Source organism: Neocloeon triangulifer, unplaced genomic scaffold (assembly GCF_031216515.1).
Source record: "Neocloeon triangulifer isolate White Clay Creek 2 clone unplaced genomic scaffold, ASM3121651v1 ptg000014l, whole genome shotgun sequence".
NCBI classification, from domain to species: Eukaryota; Metazoa; Arthropoda; class Insecta; order Ephemeroptera; family Baetidae; genus Neocloeon; species Neocloeon triangulifer.
In genome coordinates this window covers 23,746,419-23,765,279 of record NW_026775556.1, presented here as the reverse complement: position 1 = coordinate 23,765,279, position 18,861 = coordinate 23,746,419, and the positions used below count along the sequence as shown (strand labels likewise).

Genomic DNA, 18,861 nt, shown 5'->3' with positions numbered 1-18,861 from the left:
TGTGTTTAATTTATTGCAATTTATCGGAGAAACTAAAAAAAAAAAATTAAATTAACAAAACTCGACAACTTTGAATTATTGTCAGGAACTTGCCGACAAGTTGGCAAGCCTGCTCCACCATATGTAGCAGGTAGCAACGCACGTGCACAAGAACTCGAAGATTCTTTTTCTTGTCGGCTCCTTTGTTTATGAATATTCAAAGCTCGTTTTTAAAATCAGATCTACAGGCCGATGCCGCTGAAAATACCCACTTCTGAACGTACGATATGACTTACAAGAGGAGGAAGTACCACAAGGGAGACACGCACTTGAAGAAAGGTTGGCGAACAAAACGGCGCACCAAAGATTTGGATGAGGTAAGTTTTCATCTGCATTTTTTCAAACGCTGTATTTTTTTCGCAATGTGCGTACTTGAAATTACAACTAAATTTTTTCAGATTGACGCTGATTTACAACCAGAAAAGGCGGATCAACTTCTGAACCAGGAAATTGATCTCGATAAACCAGGAGAGGCACAGCATTATTGCCTTCATTGCGCGTAAGTTTTTCATATAAATAAAATTTATAAATCATCTAATTTCAAAGAAATTTTGATTAAAAGTGAAATTTATTTTTAATTTTTATCCAACCAATTTATATCGATTCATTTAAAATTTTTACAGTGTCTAAAAATTAAAGGTCATTTTGTGTTCCAGTCGATATTTCATCACCGACAACGCTCTTCAAGACCACTTTCGCACAAAGGTGCACAAGAGGAGACTGAAAGCTCTGGAACTTGAGCCGTACAGCGTTGAGGATTCGGAGAAAGCCGCCGGCTTTGGCAATTTCCAGTTGCCGAAGCGCAGGAAAATTGTGACCCAAGGTACTGAGACTGACGACGCTTCGATGGTTTCAGAAGAAACTGCAGAATAATGGTTTTGAGAGTTGGCCTGTCTCGTTTCCTGGTTCTCCCCAGGAAACTTCATTTCTCCGCACCAAGAAAATGCTCCGCCCTTTTTGTGTCGGCCCTCCGAGCTAAAGAAACTACTGCCATCCTGCTTCCCAGCTTAAACTTTGAGGAAAAATTGAAAAACATTGAAGAATTAAAAAGCATGCTTGCAATTCGAGGCAGGACAGACATTGACGTCGAGAAACTCAAAGAGTCGTGGGAATTTTTGGAAAATGTAAAAGCCACTAAATTGAATCTAGAACAGAAGAGACAAGCAAAATCTAAAGAGCTGCACGAACTTTTAAAAGACCAAACTAAGAATGAGAAAGAAATAAAACCTTTGACAGCCATGGTCAAGATGTTGAAAGAGAATTTTAAAAGCATGTCAAAGGAAATTGCAGCTCTGGAGGAGAACGTCGTCCTCAAATATTTACACCTGCCTAACAAAATTCATCCCAAAACGCCGCTGGATAAAAGCAAAATAGCTTTCAATTGCGAATCTTGGCCTCTTAATAAGCTCCACCCAGCCCTGGAAAACTTTCAAGATGCAGGCAAAGGAGATGTGACTGAAGCCCGGACGCATCTGGAACTTTTTCTCACCAGTTTGTGTTACAAGAATTTCGAAAAAGACTACGTGAAAACTTCAAATTGCGACTTTGTGAAAAGTGTGGTAGCTGAGGGCTGTTGTCTGAAGCACCGTGATCCAAAGTCCCTTTTGATTCTGCAGTCGGAAGAAAACAATTCCCCAGACTCAAATCTGCACCTTGTCGGTGGCGCTTCTCGAGCTGCTTTCTGCGCCCTGTTCACCAAATCGCAAATTTCCGTCAAAGATCTGCCTTTGAAGATGATCACCGTCGGCCGCCAATATTTCCCTGAACCTGAAACCGCCTCTCCTAACCAAACAACAGCGGCCGAATTGTTCGCATTAGTTGAAAACAGCCGAGAGAAGGAGTATGACGTCTACCTGGACATTTTGGAGGATGTCAAGAAATTGTACAACTCTCTCTTAGTGGGGTACCGATTCGTTAGCTTGAGTGGAAGTGAACTGAAGAGCTGGGAGTCGCTGTCCACAGCAATAGAAATTTATTCCGAGCGCAGGAAGGAGTTTGTCCGAGTTGGGTTTGTGTCTTTGTGTGGATCTTTCATCAGCGAAAGACTGCTGATGAAGTACAAGCAAGACAAGACAAGTGACTTCCCGAACATCATCACCGGCACTGTGATGGATTTTGAAAAAGTGGAATCTTGTTTTCTGTAGCAGCCGTATTAAATAATTAGCTCAAGATTAAATTTTTATTTTATTATTTATGTTATTAAAAAGCTGGTTTGCTTTACCTCTCTTGAATAATATTATATTCAGGAAAAACAAAATTCTTCGAAATGCTCAAAAATGCAAATAATATCAAGAATATTTTTCTCCAACTTTTTTATGACAGAAATTAAAAAGCCAAAATTGCAAAAATATAATTGGATTAAAAAATTTTGTGAAACCAAAATTTTATTTTCAAAGAACGTGGAATTCTAAAACTTGAATTCTTTTATAAATTAAAATATGATATTATAATGCATTTCACATAGATGATAAAATACTTGTATTTGTAAAACTTATAAGATGAAATTTTTTAATCAAATAACATCTTTTTTGAATTAAACGGATTATTATTTAGTTTCCATGGTCCATGGTTAGTAAAACGGGTATTTATAAAAAAAACTTTTTTGCGTTAGATTTGCGACGAAAATTTTATTTATTATTTTACACCAGTTTCCGTAAAGAAATTTTATTGTCTAATTTTCCTTGTTCTTAATTTGCTGTAATTTATTAATTTTTATTTTCACCATTTTTTGTGCCAGAGCTTATGAGAAGCAAATTATTGCCTGCAGGCGCTTTTATTTGCACATAATATCATATTTTACGATATGACAAAGCACAGCGACCCCGACGATAAATTGTGCAGAAAACATTGATCGAGTGCGCGCTAAGCTGAAGCGCGACTGTGCGCTCTCGCAGCTTCAGCCGGTGGAAGAGCAACGAGCCGGCCGGCGGCTCTTTTCCCACTGAGCGTGCGATTTCGCGGCCGCACAGCCCCGTCTCTCGTTCACTCTCGGCGCTCCGCCGGCGAGATGACATTCCGAAAAGAGCACCCTGCCGTCCGGCATGCATTCGCGAGGCCGCTTAGCTCATTCAAAAAATAAAATTATACGCGGGGAAAGCGGACAAGTCGCCCCACCACTAGACCCGCCCCCTAAAGAGGCCCAATTAAAATTATTATTTTTCTAATAAATTATTTTTTATTAAAAAAAATAGCGAGACGGTCTTAAAGCGGCTCCCCATTCAACTGACTGGCAGATGCTTTTCCGCCAAACTCGCGAAGGCCGGCAATAAAACTGGCTCTCACTCGCGGGTGCACCTGTTCTCACGTCGAATACCCGCCAAGACACTCATCGTCCTCCGCCATTTTGATGATAAAAGTGCTAATGCACGATTGCTGCTTTTTGCATTTTTTATTTGGGATTAATTCGCAGAGTCGGCCCGAATAGCGTGGGAATTAAGTTTATTTCGGCGGGAAATTCGGCGGGCGCGTGCGGGCTCGCGTCCGAGTGTCTGCCGCACGGTTGGCGATAAGCGGCTAGCGAGTAGCGAGGAGAGCACAGGGGTGAGGATAAAGCCAAGCCTGCGGGTGCCTCAATCAACCTCCGTCTCGCACGCTTGCATCGATGCTCGATTTTTTTCCGAACAAATTCACCGGTATTTTTCTAGCAAAAGTTTAAAAACCGGTTTTTAAATTTTATTTTATCATGAATTTGTTTCAAAAACCGGTAAGTTTTAATAAAAACCGGTTAAATCTTGAAAATAACCGGCCCTTTGGGTTTTAGGAATCGCGATACTGGACGAGCGGGAAGTTGGAACGGGAGTCGCGCTCGGGTCTCGCTTGCTAACCTCGCTGGCTGGCTGAGGGGCTTAACGTGTGCGAGTGAGTGCCGTTCGTTCGTCGTTTCCACCTAGATACTGCCCCAAACGACGTGTTGTGAGCGCTCAGACGGGCAACGCTCGGCCGCCAAGGGCCAAAATGTGTGATTAACCCTCTGTGAGCACGCAGGATTTTGTCCGCGGAATGGCCAAAATTCTAAATAAGGACCCAGTCACATACCAAAAGGAACGTGACGGTTTTCTGAGAGAACTGCACCACTTCCACGATGGCCGAGGGTGAGTGCCCGCCGACCGCGTTTCGGCCGCCGTGCCCGCAGGAGGCCGGCGGCCGCGCGCCTCCCGTTCCCAACCGCGCTCGCCCGCTAACTGAGAGACGATTGTTTTGTTTTCGTGTTCGCAGGACTCCGTTCAGACAGGTTCCCCGATTGCACGGCCATGAAGTCGATTTGTATTTGTTGTACGTGCTGGTGACCGCACACGGAGGATGGGAGAAGGTATGTTTGTGTTTGTTTGCGTTCCGCCGCGCCGTCTTAGACGTTTGCCGACGCAGTCCGACGCGCCGCTCTCGCGCTCGGACACCCCCAGGCCTCAGGCCTTCCACTTTCCACTTCGGAATCCGCGCGGCCCCCCAATTGCCATTTTACAACTGCGTCGTCCTTTTTTTAATCCAAAAATTTTTTCACTTTAATTTCTTAATTAATTAGCTTGATTGACTTAAATTTTAATTAATAATTGCAGTGAAAAATTTAATATCATTGAATTTGACATTTTCAAGGCCTTGATAACATTTAGCTGATCAATTAAGTGTGGCATTTATGGATGGGAGGACCATAAATAAATGGCCCGCATTCCTCCTATGGATTTCTTTCAAAACTTAATATGTGTATGAGATCGGAATTAATTTTTAATTTAGCGTCAAGGACATTAATTAAAAATTTCAGATTAAAATTTAAAGGTGTTATGATCATAGCAGAGTAATTAAAGGGATAAAAAAAATCATTATTATTATTAACAATTTTTTTTTTATTTTATTTCACACCAAGAAAAAAATTATTACTGGATTTAATTTTAAATATAAATTTCCATTTGGAAAATATGATATTAAAATTTCAAAATAGAAAATGCAATTGGTTGGTTAAAATAAATAAAAGGCAGTTTGAAGCCATTAGATTATTTTAATTGAAAAGCTTTTACTCCACTTTTATTTTTGACGAAACTAATATCATTGTGAAATTTTCAACAATTTAGGTAAACCAGCGGGCGGAATGGGACGTCCTCCTCGAGCAGTTCTCGCTGCCGTCGAGTTGTGTGAACGGAGGAATCGCACTGAAGCAGATTTACATCAGATACCTGGAGCGTTACGAGCGGGTCCACTTCATGGGCGAAGTCGGCGATCAGGAAGAAGACGCCGAGGATGCTCACAATCGACGATGGTCTGTCCGTGCGATTCACAACGTTCCTCTCACCTACAACCACCACCACCACAACATCTCAGGTAGTTTCTTTTGATTTAAATGAAAAAGTCAATTGTAATTTTAAATTTGTTCTAAAGATACTGTTCGGAGTAATGTGGGCCTGTCGACAAAGCTCTTCAAGGCGACAGAGTACGACCGACTGGCTTTGTCTCTTTTGTCACCTCTGCCCAACGAACAGGACTACGCCATCAACGTCTGCACACTGTTGTCCAACGAGGGAAAACACACCCTCAAGTTGGATAGGTGTCCGCGTCTCGTTGACTTCCTTTTGGCGCACGCTGGAGTTTTTGCAGAAGGTAAATAGATTTTAATTTTTATTTCCCAGTAATTGAAAAATAAATATTTTATAATCAATAATAATTAGGTTTTGAATGAAGTTTGATAACAAGCATATTTGATTGAGATAAGATTTGGTACACTGGTACACTAAAATTTCAATTTAAATTATAAGGAATTTCAACAAGTTTCTTCAATTTGTGACAATAAGTGAAATTTAATTTTTGCAGCTTCATTACGAGACGTGTTCATGGACATGTACAAGCGGGCGAAGAATCAGTCTACCAGACGCTTCTGGGCTGACGTCATTGAGGAGAAAGACTTTCTGGAACTGACTGACCCTCCTCCCGTAAAAGAATTCAGCAATTATTGCCTTCCACCCACTCCCTCCTCGTTACCGGACAACTTGTTGGACAGCGAGTCTGTTCTCGGGGAGTTGAGCAAATGCATCGAGGAACTGCCGGACAGAACCTCGCCACCATCCACGAAACCTCCAAGTGTAGTGCCTGAAAGTGAAAATACTGACGATTGCGCTATGGTCGACTTAAGTGAAGTCCCCAGTGCCGAAATGCCTTCCGAAGTCCAGACTGACCCTCCCGAGCCTGTTGTTCTTGACACTTCCAATCGCATGGATGTGGCAGACGACGAACAGACTGTCGAAGAGTCCAAACCTGACGGCGAAATAAAGCCGGAAGTGGTCAAACCTGAGAGTGAGGAAAGCGAAAAGCCAGTGGAAGTGGAGGAGGTGAAAGTGGAGAAGCCGAAAATTCGGATGATTGATGTGCCGGAGGATGAAATTCCTCAGCTACCCAAGCAGGAGAGCAAAAGTTTGTTTTGGTGCGAACCTGTGGACTACTCAAAGTTGGACGCGTTGATCGACTTTGGACAGTTTGAAAGGGACTTTTTATGCCTTGGTCGTGGCCTGGGTGTAGACGATTTGCTTGGACAACGGGTGCTACAAGTTGCTACCATTCTAAGGAATCTCAGCTTTGAGGAGGACAACATTCCCGTTTTAACTAAAAACCTGTCATTTATGAGGTAAGAGTTTGTCGAATGTTCAAATTTGGATTAATTAGCACCAACTACACTTCAAATCAGTTTTGCCTAAAGTCTAAATTTAGATTTCTTTTAAAAGTAGATTTGCCTACTTTCGTTTTAAATTGATTATAAGATATAAGTTTCCAAATTCTTGAATTAAAATGGGACTTTTTTTTTACTTTTATATGTGTTCTTCTAATTTCTCAGGTTCGCCCTTATGTGCATGCAGTCCAAGTGGAACAGACTTTCACAAATGGGACTGGACATGCTGAGTCAGGTGGCTGGTGAGATGGTGCTGGAAGACCCACAAACGGACACACTGGCGGCAATGTTTTTGTCGACCGTCACCAAAGGCCTCTCGTCGCCGGACCGCTTCATGATAATTTCTTGTCTGGAAATAATAAACAAGCTTAGTCAAAACGAGGTCAATGAAGAGCTCATGCTCAAAGTGATAGAGCAGAAGGTCTACGATCAGGTCTGCACCTTCCTCACACTCCACGACATCATGCTTCTAATCTACACCTTGGAGTGCCTCTATTCGCTATCCTCGCTTGGCGAGAAGGCTTGCAACAGCATTTGCAGGGTCCATGGTGCTATTGACACTCTAGTTTCACTTATCACTGTGGAGGTAAAATTTAACTTTAAAATTTAAAGGGTCTAGAAATTAAATTTGAAATTGTTTATTGCAGGCTCAAAGTTATGGTCCTCGTGCGTGCATTTTAATGCGAGTTGTTGAGAGGGTGCCAGAGCAGGGTGGAGTGATTCACCCTAGCAGCAGCAGCACGGTCATCAACACTCCCACTGGTGCTGTCCAAGCCCCGCAGCTGACCCAACTCACCACAATGAATGCAACTCCTGCTGCGCAAACAACAGTCATTACCAAACAAATCATAACACCTCAAAGTAAGCCAGATCCTCTTATTTTCCTTAAGATTTTTACTTACCGTGAAGCTTGTTTCCTCTTTCCATTAAAGCTTTTGTTTTCAAGAGTTCAATCACTTTACTGACTGCAATTAAGTGCACTATTCCATCAAAATTGTTTTTGTATTTCACTTAATTAAGGTGCTTCCATGATATCTAATCTTTATGTTCTCAGGGCCAATTCAAGCAATGCCCCAGCAAAGTTCTGGAACCACAACCATCGTCATCCAAGCCCCTTCACCTCAAATAGCGCAACAGCAGCAGCAACAACAAATTCAAGAGAACGAACAATTTGTAATGGCGTGGCTAAGGACAAATTACGAGATTGCTGTTGGGGCCACCGTCGATCAGAACGAAATTTATCACCAATACTTGGCCGCTTGTTCAAAAGTTGGGAAAAGAGGCGTTCCATCATTCCAGTTCTCTCGTTTCGTCAGGTAAAAAACATACCCATGAAATTTCCAAGCAGTTGGCTAAAACGCACAAATTTTTCCACAGGACTGTTTTTGGAGGCTCTGTTGGACCAAACCCGAAACCGAACGCAGCATCCGGGGCCAGCCAGGAATACCAATACGTAGGAATTAAGGTGCGAGCAAGTGCTGTGCCCCTTGTTGTAGCTTCTGGTCCTGTTGCTAGCCAACAGCAGCCCACCCCATCCCCCGCTCCTGCCACTGTAGCTGAAAATGCCCCCATAACACCAGTTGCCTCTGCGGCGGCTAGCGACCCAGCGTTAAATGCGCCGTCGCCTATACTTAAAGCTCAGCTTAGCGCGCCGTCCAAATCTGGTGTTAAGGTGGACAGCAAGAGTCAGGTGCGTGTCCTAGCTGTAGACACTCAGTCACGCTCACTCTCGTCACTCTTTCTCATGCCCATCACAATTTTTGTTATTACCTTTGTTTTGTACTTAGTCTGTTTGCATGCTCATTGAAGGTATTCCAAATGATTTATTGATCAGTAATTTAAAGGTAATGAATTCATTTAAAAAATATGTAAATATTTACCTTCAATGGGCCTGTAATCCTGTAAATTTGTTACTCGGTAATTATTCCAGCGACAGATTATGTTGGCAATTTTTTGCTGACAGAAGCTGTCATATTAGTCTTGTAATCAGTGTGGTTGTATTCCTGTCGTTAATTTGCTGATTCGTTGTGTGAAGGTGATGGCACACCCTCATTTGACGCAGGCTTTGTTGGGTAATGCACAGCATCAAGCACAGAGACCCTCATCAGGTCCCCTATCACCAGCCAATACCTCCCAAGGAGCCCATTCAACATGCTCTAACTCCCAACCTAGCCCCTCCTCCTCCACTCCAAACACCTCCCTGATCAAGAGCCTTCTGGCCTCAAAGGTAAACACAGCCCCGACTGTAACTTCAACCTCTGTAGTTGAGAGCATGAGCATGTTGAACGTCGTGACTACCTCATCAGCTACTAATATCACAGACGCTCAACAGCCCCAGGTAAAATTCTCCAAAAAATTTGAACTAAAAAAAAAATCAGCTTTTGAATCCCTCCTCCTCGCCGTGGAAATTCATTCATTCTTGGTGGTTTAGGCGGTAAAGTTGGCGAATTGCTTCTCTCCTCAGCTCAGTTGAATATTTTTAGAATTGGGATTGCTTGCTCTTGTGTGACTAACCGTTTGTGACGTTTTCTGAAAATAACAAAACTTTTAACCGTCCAAAATATTTAACCAAAGGCTCTAATTCAATAACTTCCAAATTCTCCAAATCCCATCCCATGAAATGCAAAAGTGCACTTCAACATTAATTTTGCAAGGCATGAAGCTGCCTCTAACAACCAACTTTTACATTCTAACTCAATTTTTCACACTTCAATTGAATTTGCAGGTAGCTCAAAGGCAGCAAAGGTTGATGCAGCAGCAACTCCAATCAGGGCAGCAAACAACAGCTGTGAGCAGCACAAATATCCCACCTCAAATCAGTTCACCACCTCCACCTCTGCAGCCTGCCAGTGCAAGTGTCAGTACAACCACCAAACCAGTTACAAAAACCGCAGATTCTACAGAGCAGCCAGTTGTCATTCCCAAGGTCAATGGCACCAGAGGGCTTTTGTCTCCAGAATTGCAGGTACGTTTTTTATACTTTTCTAATTATTGATTTTTCTAAACTTTTATCTTCTTCTCACTTATAGGCTGAAAACAGCATGGACACAACAGACAACCTCTCCAAAAGCAACACCCTTCTTCCACCGCCTCCACCTAAATCTACGAAAATCGACGAAGATTCAAATTCAGCAGCGTCGACAGCAAACTCAATAATCTCCAGTGGCGGCGGCCTTTCAACAGATGGGGACGGTGACAATTCGCTCACCAGTTTCGAAGGAATTTTGCTCAATGGCATGCCGCACAACCTAGACATCGACAATGAGTCAACCGAGGAGATAAAGCCGACAAATGGCAACCTGGAGAAGCCGAAGGCCAAAGGCATGTTGGCTGATCTTCTTGAGAAGAAGGTGGCCACTAAAGAGCCCATCATCAACGGCATCATTGGCAAGGAATTGCGAATCAGCGAAAAAGGCCTGGAGCTGGTCGAGAATAGTTTAGACGACACCAACCAAAGTGCCGAACAAACCAAACAGGGGCTAAAGCGACCGGCGCCGACGGCCACCCCGCCACAGGAAGCCAAAAAGATTTGCCTGAACGGGGAAGTCAAGGCTGAAAATGAAACTCCTGAAGCCAAATCCGAACCTGAAAATTCGTCCGAGGTTGCAAGCACGACTGAAAACACAGCAACCACCACATCCGCAGCTATAACTACGCAAGCGCCTGTCCTGATGGCAGCGCCGAGGCAGATCATTGTCGCGCAGGGCGGCATCCAACCTGGCCAGGTGGTATTTACGCAGGCATCGGGCATGCCAATGAAGACGCAGGTGATCGTCCAGCAAGCTGGCCAGCGACCGGTAAGTTGCTTTCAAATTAAATATTTTGTAAAATATAATGTTAAAAATTCAAGAAGGTTTAAAGGCCGCTGTAAGATTTTCAATTTCATAATGTCTGAAAACCAGAACCTTGAATATTGAAACTCTATTAAATCATCTATATTTTTCTAATTCCAGATGCTCGTACAAAACCAACAGCCGATGTTGATCAACTCAACTGTAGGTGGCGGTCAGCAGCTCCTTCTCACGCAGAACAACGGCCAAACGTATGTGGTTGCTCCTTCGCAGGGCCTGTCTCAGGGCCAGACCTTCCTGTTAGCCCAGAATCAGCAGCAGGGCTCGAATCAAAAAACTATCATCATCCTTCACCAGCAAGGTCAAAAGGTCGGCACGCCAGGTCAGCCAATGATGGTGCAGCTTCCACGCAGTGCCATCCAAGGTGGCGCCTCAGGTCTGCAAAACCTGATGTTCACTCAGGGCAGTGGTGGCCAGATGACTGTCACCTTGCCTGGCTGCAACCCTATCATCGCCCGACCAGTCGACCCAGCCAATGGAGGTGCCCAACAGGTCATCAAAGTTGTCACCCCTGCAAGACCTGCCACCCCAGCATCCACCTCAGCCACCGTCACAACCTCTGCAGGAGTTACTGCAAATTCCACAAGTGCGAGTTCAACGCCCACAAGTACGACAACCACCACAGCAACACCGGCTCCCATAACCGTCACACTTCCAGTTTCTCCTTTTGTTTGCGAGTGGAGGGGCTGCATGAGGTAGGATATTTTTGAAAGAGAATTTGATCCAAAATTGATTTAATTTGATTCAAAATAGTTTGTTTGAAATGTTTTTTTTTTCAACTGTGATTTTTGTTGTAGAATTTTCAAGTCTGCCAATGAAGTGTACATGCACGCCTGCCAGAGCCACTGCCCGACTGGTCCAGAAGATGTGCAGTGTTTATGGGAAAGGTGCGACAATTTGAAACGGAAAAGGTTTTCCCTGATGACCCACCTTTACGACCGGCACTGCAATAATGAGGTATTTTATTCACTATTTTAGTTCTTAAATATAAACTTCTTTCCTTAAAAGGAAAAAGTTCTAATCTTAATTCATAAATTATTACAAATAATTATAAACTAATTTTACCTTTAGACAATGAAGGCAATGGCTGTGAGGAGAAAGCAAATGGCTATGAGTGGCAAAAGTGAAATTCCTGCTCCGGCGCCGCCACCTCCTCACCCAGGCTACGCTCCGAATGCTGCCTTGCATGCCATCAAGAGACACGCCCTTGAGTTTGTCAACCCCAAGGAGCTGATGGTGAGATTTTTCTAAATTAAATTCTATAACCAATATAATGGGAAACCTTGACTTCTCGACTTGGCTAGGGTTTCATTTACACTTACTGACTAATTTAACACAAAACAACCGACTTTTAGCAACGAACTGCTGCGGCTGGAACAGCAGTTGCTTCAACTGCCACTACTTCTGTTACTTCTTCTACTCCAGACGCTGCTCCTCCTCCTCCCTCTATTAAGATAGGGGCTGCGGCCCCTCAAGTTACTCAAATCATTCGCCCAACCCAACAGGTGAGCCTTGCTCTAGTTCTCTGGCACAATCTGTTTGATTATTTTTCAATAATATAAAAAAATGAAGCCAGAGATTGTGGAGCAAAGCGTGAATTAACAAAAAGCAAACCAACTAACGAAAATTTTTTATTTAACAGCCTGCCGAAACTAATCCCTCGAGACGACTTTCATTCCAAGTAATTATTTCTTACTTATTAATATCTCGATGCATGTTTGGTGTTGTTCTAATTTTTGTTCACTCATTTTAACCAAAATTTTATTTTATTTAAATCATTATGAATTATTAATAACATTTTTTAATATAATAAATTTTAAATTTCTTAATTTTTAAAAAATTCTTAATGAATATTTTTGTGTGTGTGTTTATTTTTGTCGCTTGTTTATTTTTTCACTTTGGAAACGTCTTAATTTTCTCTCTATTATAGGATGATAATGAAGGGCCTGTAACAAAGAGTATTCGCCTGACATCGTCATTAATTCTAAGAAATCTAGTCATCTACTCAAACACTGGCAAGAGGTAAATTAAATGGCCAAAAATAAATTTGATCGATTACTTATTTAAAATTTTGTGTTGCAGGCACTTAAGGAGCTATGAACCTCACCTGGCAAGTATCGCCCTGAGCAACGTGGAATCATCTCGGACAATTGCACAGGTCCTGTACGACATGAACCAGGCGTCTAACCAGAGCTGACCAGCCACTCTTTGTGTCAATCATTGTTAATTTATTGTACTTCCCCTCCACTTATCGGTCTACAACACATTTTGTGTCAATTGCAATAGCCGACTAACACTCGAATCATTGCTCTTGATCGGCAGGTAAACTCGTAAAATGTAATCTTGATTTTTTTAACATAATCTTTGGTTAGTGAACATCAAAGGCAACAACAAAATTTTAAATGTGGAATTGACTTAATGTTGTATTGCATTTTAGTTTAAATGGCATCTTAAGGAATATGCTTTGTGCTTTAAGGTTTTTTACACTTTCTTGTGGGGTAGGCTCACTGTTTTTTTAAGTGCGTAAATTTTTCAAACGATGTTTAAAAAGTAATAGGATACTTATATCATGCCAAAGAGATGACCTGTTGTTGCAAAAGTTAATGTCTGGTAAACCCATTGGAATTGTCAATCTATCTCGCACAAAATGAATGAAACGATTTTTGGTCTCGGCAGACTGGCTTCAACCGTGAGCCTACCATGTCAGTATTTTGCTGTTAAGCTTGCCCATGGAATGATAAAACTTTTCTTGTGATACGAAAGGTCTATTTCATGAGTGAGAAGCTCTCTTTCTCTCTCAGCTAACAAAAAGAACATTTCAAGGATCCACAAGCTTTCCGAATGGATGAATTATTTGCTTTTGACCTATGCTGGAAATAAATTTGTTATTTTTTAAGAAAATAAAATGCTATAGACTCTTTTAAATTCTTGGCAATTTAATTTATCGATTTTGACTCATAACATATTCAATTTCGTCGACCATTCCAAGTGCAATGTAAGAGGGGAGCGATTTTTTGGGTTGATTCTTCATCAAGCACCTTGCAGCAAAAAAGCTGTGCATGCTTCCCGGTTTGCAAAGTGAGGTCGATGATGCCTTCCGCACCAGTTTCATTGCCTTGACCCAATCACCTTTCTCTGTCAAACTAAATAGAGTTGCTGGCACCAAATTCATTGGCATGCAAATTTTCATTTTGTCGTGGCGCTGAATCTCCAATAATCCGCCACTAAATTGAGTTAAGATAGCATTCGTTCCAATTTCGCTGCATTTTTTTATGGAATATTTTAGTTTTTCTCTTTAATTTTAATTTACAGTTATACCTCAAGTCTTTTTCGAAGCGAGTGTTGGTCACAAGTTGATTATCCAAAACCACAATCTGAGGATAGAACCACACAATAAGCTCGCTCTCAGTCAAGGCACTCAGATAGGGATTACACGAGTTCCACATGATGTGCCGAACCATCCCAGCTAATATTTAATAAATAGAAAAAACAATATAGATTTATAATTTTACTATTTTTTCTTACAAATTTTGTAACTTGCAGCGCCTTGCAAGGCCGGATTGGGAACAACGTAAAGATCTCCTTGCAAATCAAGAGCGGCCAAACATCTTTCCGTCTCAGTTTGATTCAGAGCTACTTGTTTGATGGGCTCCTTGAACCGAATTTTCGGGGAGCCTTGACTGTCCGTGGCTCGAGAAAACCCAAAGTCCAAAACATGCACCACTGCAATTTTAAAAACTGTTTAAATATTTATACAATATTTTTTATTTTGACACATGCCTCTAAATTCAGTGGAATCTCTTATGGCTAAATGGTCTGGCGCCAGATGAATTGTATTTTCGGTTAGGTGTACGTTCTGCAAATTAGGCACTTGCGGAACGGTGATGGCGCGACCCTGTAGTGAATAAACCCAAAATCCGAATTCGTTCACAGCCAAAATGCACCTAAAATAATTTTAATTACAATGAATACAGTATTAAATTTTTTCTTTAGGAATTAAATAGATTTTTACTTTGCCGTTATTTGAAGCAAAAATACGCCAGCGACTTTAATTTCCATCGGTGTGTTGATTGTGGTCATGTTGTAAATAAGGCACCTGTCGCTTGTTGCGAGGACCACGTGTCCATGGCCGGCTTCGAGTAATAGGATGGAACTTTTGACCTCCAAGGTTTCCCACATGTCCGATATTTTCAGGTCGCGCATCTGAACAATTTTGTCTCCGACCATTTTTGCCTGAATTCCATCGCGCTGGATTTCCCTAAAAAATTGTTGTTAAATTTAATTTAATAATAATAGGCGTTTATCTCACCTGCCAACAATATTGGCTGAAATAATTTTCCCAGATCCGCAAGCACCAATTAGTCGAGAATTGTCTTTATTCCAATTGATAGCGTGCGCCGTATTATTTGAAACCAATTCCGACGTTGAAAAGCGCTATTTTGTTGCATTATTATTATTATTTTTTTTTTATTAATATTGATTAAATTTAGCTACCCCCATAGTTTGACAGAGTCGGAGTGCGTTGTGCGAACTGACAGCCAAAATCTGCCCATTTAGATTCCAGGCCAAGCAAGTTACTGGCGAGCCCTGATTGCTGCTCGAAAACATAAGATGGCCCATTGAATCCCATACCTAAAAAATATTTTAATTAAATCTTTTTCATTAAAATAAAACTAAAAATTACTTTGCATTTTCCATCCTCGCCCCCAGTGGCAATAAAACCATTTTGCGTCGGACTCCAAGAAAGGCTCAAAATCATACCTTCGTGGGCTTGCCACTAATTTTTAAAAATCAGTAAAATTTTGGAGCATTTTAATTTGTTTTCAACCTTTGTAGGAGCCAAGCCGGGTATCAATGGTTTCATTATGACAGAAGCACCCTGAGCGTATGCGATTGCTTGCGAATCTGGAGACCAGTCGGCTGCTATTATTGACGAAGGGGTGGATTCGTTGAAACTCGCCCTCAGCATTGCAGACCGAGACCAAATTTTAATACTTCCATCCTCAGAGCCTAAAATTTACTTATCATTGAATTTTGAAATTAAGAACTATAAAAAATACCTGTTAAAATACTGGAACCGTCTTTGCTGATTTTGGCGACCAATATTTCCGATTTGTGAGCATCAACGCATTTCTCCAGACGACCACTGCCGCTCATCATCATTATTTTTCCTGCGTCACCAATTTTCAAAAATGAGTTTTTCCTCAACGGAAGTAAAATTATTACCATTTGAAGTGGTCAGCAGAAGCAGCAAATCCGATCCTGGTTTATTGGATCTTGATTTTTGCAAGTTGTGCAGCGAAGTCGGAGTGAAATCTTTGGACAATTCGGCAATCTTGACGACCTCACCGCCTTGAGAATTCCACCGATATATTGTATGATCACCCCTGAAATTGAAATAATGATGATTTTCAAAAATTTTGAAAAATGAAATAACTTTCACCCGCATGAGTAAAACTCATCATTGGACACCCATGTGATGCAAGGAACGCTGTTGTCGACCGTTTGCTGCGCTTTTTGAGGAAGGACCGTGACTTGGAAATGCATATTGTACGAACTGAATAAAATTTAATTTGTTTATGTGGAAATAAATTTAAAATCTGTGTTGTTATTATGATTTTAATTTAAAAACCAGAACGCATTTCTCTCGCTCGTTTCTATATGGCCTCGTGATAATAAGCCCCATGTATATTCCCGCCAATCATTTCCAAATTCCACCGCGAGTGGAGTTTTGGCAGCACCGTCCAATAAATGTGGCTAAAAGTTTGGGCGGCAAAACCACTCCCACTCCTGTCACATAACGAAGCATGCAATTAACACGGCGTAAACAAACACTTATTAGTGCCAAAATTCTGGAATATGCGCTGAAAATTTGCAGAAATTAGTCTTCAAATGGATATTTTGATCGAAATTTAGTAAAATTCTTAATGATCAGCTAAGGACTTCAAGCCAAAATGGTAATTTTTTCTCTTTTCCGCTGTTTGCTCGGAGTTTTGTTTCCTTTGAATTTTTCGCATTTCGACATTGCTGGGGCCTGGGTGGGCCTGGGGCACTGCTTCTCTTTTTAGGATCTTATTTTATCCACATGGAGTGCTCTGCTCAATAATCGTATTATGATAATTTATTTCATTGTTGGATTTGTACTTTGAGGATTTTGTTTTTATTAAGAGAAAATACTCTCTTGACTGCTTTTATTAAAACCTGTCTCGATATTAAAGTTTTCCAAGGAGCCACGAATGAAGCGTTACACGGATTTTGTGAAGAGAACTGCCGCCAGCAACGAATTCCGGAAAGACTGTGAGAGGACCAATGAATACTTCAAATTCTGGGACATTCAGACTTCCAAGCAGAAAGACTGGACTCGTCCTGAATACTACCAATCAAGGTAATGTTAGCAATTCATTTGATTAAATTTATTAATAAAAAATTTTAATATATTTTACAGAGTGAACAAGCAAAAGGAGACCGAACAGAACAGCCAGAGAGAGGCAAATTTGAACAGGAGACGGAAAAATTTGTCTCACATGCTGTACGAAGAGAATGTGGCTTTGAACGAAGAGCTGCATAAAATGTTCGAATGGAATGATCTGAGTGACAAGCAGCTCAAGATGAAGTTTGACGATTTGGTTGCCAAGAAAAAGGAGGCCAGAAAGGTAAATTATTTATTTTAAGATCTGATTTTTTTATTCAATGAATTTTTTTACAACAATAAAAACTAAAATGTTATAATCTGGTCAGTTATTAATTGTTTGTCAGTTGATGCAACAATCAGAATTTTTCAAATTCAAACTTGTTCACAGGCTGAGATTGAGCAGTTGTCTCGTGTGAATTCTGCCAAAAGTCAAACTTCTCTGGAGCCAGAAATGGAAAAATCTGACAGCCTCACCTTGAAAGAGCTTCGACACGCCATCGCCCTGGAGGATGAGGAAAGAAAAAAGCGTGACGAGCAACTGAGATTGGCCAGCATCAACATCGAAGACGCTCTTGGTAGACTGAGGTAAGATTTTTTTTTTTCAAATTTGACCTTCGCAGTTAACAAAGAATTTAGGGAAAATGAGATCAACGTTGCTGCCCTGATGAGTCAGGAGGCCATTGCCAGCAAAATGGAGCAAGAGTTATTTGCAATCGACCAGGAAAAGGTGAAGAAGGAAAAGCAGCGGACAGAATTCTTGGCTCCGAAAAGCAGCTACGAACGGCAGGTTGTGTTCAACCTCCGTAGGAAGGCTAGTCAAGTGCTGCAGGAAATCGAAGAGGACCGAGCCCTGCTCCAGCGGGTGCAGAAAGCCTCTGAGCAGGCGTCCCTGTCAGACGACATCCAGAAGGAAATGTACCTGAAGGTCAACAGCCTCTTGAAAAAAATGACTGAGCAGGCTGAAAGGGAAAAGAGGGTGGCCAACCATTGCGCCAACATCTTCCAGTATTTTATTTACATAATTAAAGATCAATTTTCCTTAAATAAAATTAAAATTAGGGAAGAAGCTCGGAACGAGCTGAAGGCTTGCGAGCAGCGATGGCAGACGGAAAAGGCTGAGAGACAGCAGCAGTTGTCACAGGTGCTGGCTGAGTGGCAGGCCCACGCTCGTGTCAGACGAGAGGCTGTCACTTTGGAAAGACAGAATCTGGAGGCCGAATGCAAGGCCCTGATTGAGCTCACCAGGGTGCACCGAGACGCTGGAAAGGCAATGTACAATTTGAAGAACACCATAGTGAAGCAGCTCGGCGAAAAAGTGATTTTTCAACAAAAGCTTTTGAATGAAATTTAAGTAATTTAATTTGGCAGGGTGAAGCTGGACTGGAAAAAGAGTAGCTGGTCTCACAAAAGCCTTCAAGAGTGCCTTACCAACTATTGAGATAAAATTTGAACAAATTCACAAAAACTACGACTATTTTTCTACCAAACTAATGCGTGATCGAAAATTATTTTGAGAAATGAGAGTGGAACCAAAGTTTGAACAATAGATTTACAAGATAATTAAATTAATAAAGATTCATGATTTAAAATTTTGAATATTAATTTGCTTAAGTTGCATGGAATTGACAAAACCTAACAAAGTAAATTAGGTAATGTAATTCACAAAAATTTCAGTTATTATGTGTCGTAACAGATCAAATGCACATCAAAACATACAAAAACAATTTTTTTTTTTAAAAATAAGCTGCTCTGAATTATATCATTAAATTAAAATTATTTAATTTTATATAATTGTCAGATATTCATGAATTAATTTAAAAAATGACGTGAATTCTGGTTAATCAAAGCACACATCTGATCAACTTGCAATACTTGCATCGAAGCCAAAATTAATTATAAGTTCATATATTAAT

General features: G+C 41.2%; 5 protein-coding genes across 15 annotated transcripts; 4 read left to right on the top strand and 1 right to left on the bottom strand.

Moving 5' to 3' along the window:
• The first annotated feature begins 119 nt into the window (after positions 1-119).
• Positions 120-912, top strand: LOC132199629 (zinc finger protein 593 homolog). The gene is made up of 3 exons (XM_059624495.1): positions 120-356; positions 438-538; positions 696-912. Exons 1-3 carry the CDS (start codon positions 267-269, stop codon positions 910-912), a joined length of 408 nt encoding a protein of 135 aa, XP_059480478.1. The 5' UTR covers positions 120-266.
• LOC132199628 (serine--tRNA synthetase-like protein Slimp) lies at positions 912-2,215 on the top strand. Its single transcript, XM_059624494.1, has one exon. The coding sequence runs from the start codon at positions 912-914 to the stop codon at positions 2,181-2,183; it is 1,272 nt and encodes a 423-aa protein (XP_059480477.1). The 3' UTR covers positions 2,184-2,215.
• A 1,610-nt stretch (positions 2,216-3,825) lies between these two features.
• On the top strand, positions 3,826-13,461 carry LOC132199771 (AT-rich interactive domain-containing protein 2). 11 transcript variants are annotated; one of them, XM_059624736.1, is made up of 20 exons: positions 3,827-4,130; positions 4,255-4,348; positions 5,103-5,349; positions 5,407-5,625; positions 5,836-6,643; positions 6,851-7,271; positions 7,333-7,546; positions 7,740-8,001; positions 8,063-8,375; positions 8,721-9,023; positions 9,411-9,473; positions 9,528-9,650; positions 9,715-10,482; positions 10,639-11,231; positions 11,334-11,493; positions 11,608-11,772; positions 11,892-12,041; positions 12,179-12,217; positions 12,467-12,558; positions 12,619-13,461. In XM_059624736.1, the coding sequence occupies exons 1-20, from the start codon at positions 4,039-4,041 to the stop codon at positions 12,731-12,733; spliced, it is 5,241 nt and encodes a 1,746-aa protein (XP_059480719.1). In that variant the 5' UTR covers positions 3,827-4,038; the 3' UTR covers positions 12,734-13,461. The 11 variants fall into 11 exon arrangements, with proteins under 11 accessions (XP_059480716.1, XP_059480721.1, XP_059480719.1 ...); XM_059624733.1 differs by having other exon boundaries at positions 3,826-4,130; positions 9,411-9,650; XM_059624740.1 differs by having other exon boundaries at positions 8,063-8,150; positions 9,411-9,650.
• A 16-nt stretch (positions 13,462-13,477) lies between these two features.
• Positions 13,478-16,171, bottom strand: LOC132201893 (intraflagellar transport protein 80 homolog). Its single transcript, XM_059628436.1, has 12 exons — positions 15,980-16,171; positions 15,763-15,923; positions 15,597-15,707; positions 15,365-15,546; positions 15,221-15,313; positions 15,031-15,168; positions 14,846-14,970; positions 14,549-14,794; positions 14,317-14,480; positions 14,062-14,259; positions 13,855-14,002; positions 13,478-13,796 (listed from the first exon to the last, which is right to left on the bottom strand). The coding sequence occupies exons 1-12, from the start codon at positions 16,081-16,083 to the stop codon at positions 13,478-13,480; spliced, it is 1,989 nt and encodes a 662-aa protein (XP_059484419.1). The 5' UTR covers positions 16,084-16,171.
• Positions 16,172-16,313: 142 nt separating this feature from the next.
• Positions 16,314-18,546, top strand: LOC132200249 (trichoplein keratin filament-binding protein). Its single transcript, XM_059625577.1, has 7 exons — positions 16,314-16,493; positions 16,755-16,921; positions 16,982-17,189; positions 17,337-17,533; positions 17,585-17,953; positions 18,008-18,263; positions 18,317-18,546. Exons 1-7 carry the CDS (start codon positions 16,491-16,493, stop codon positions 18,341-18,343), a joined length of 1,227 nt encoding a protein of 408 aa, XP_059481560.1. The 5' UTR covers positions 16,314-16,490; the 3' UTR covers positions 18,344-18,546.
• The last annotated feature ends 315 nt before the right edge of the window (positions 18,547-18,861 follow it).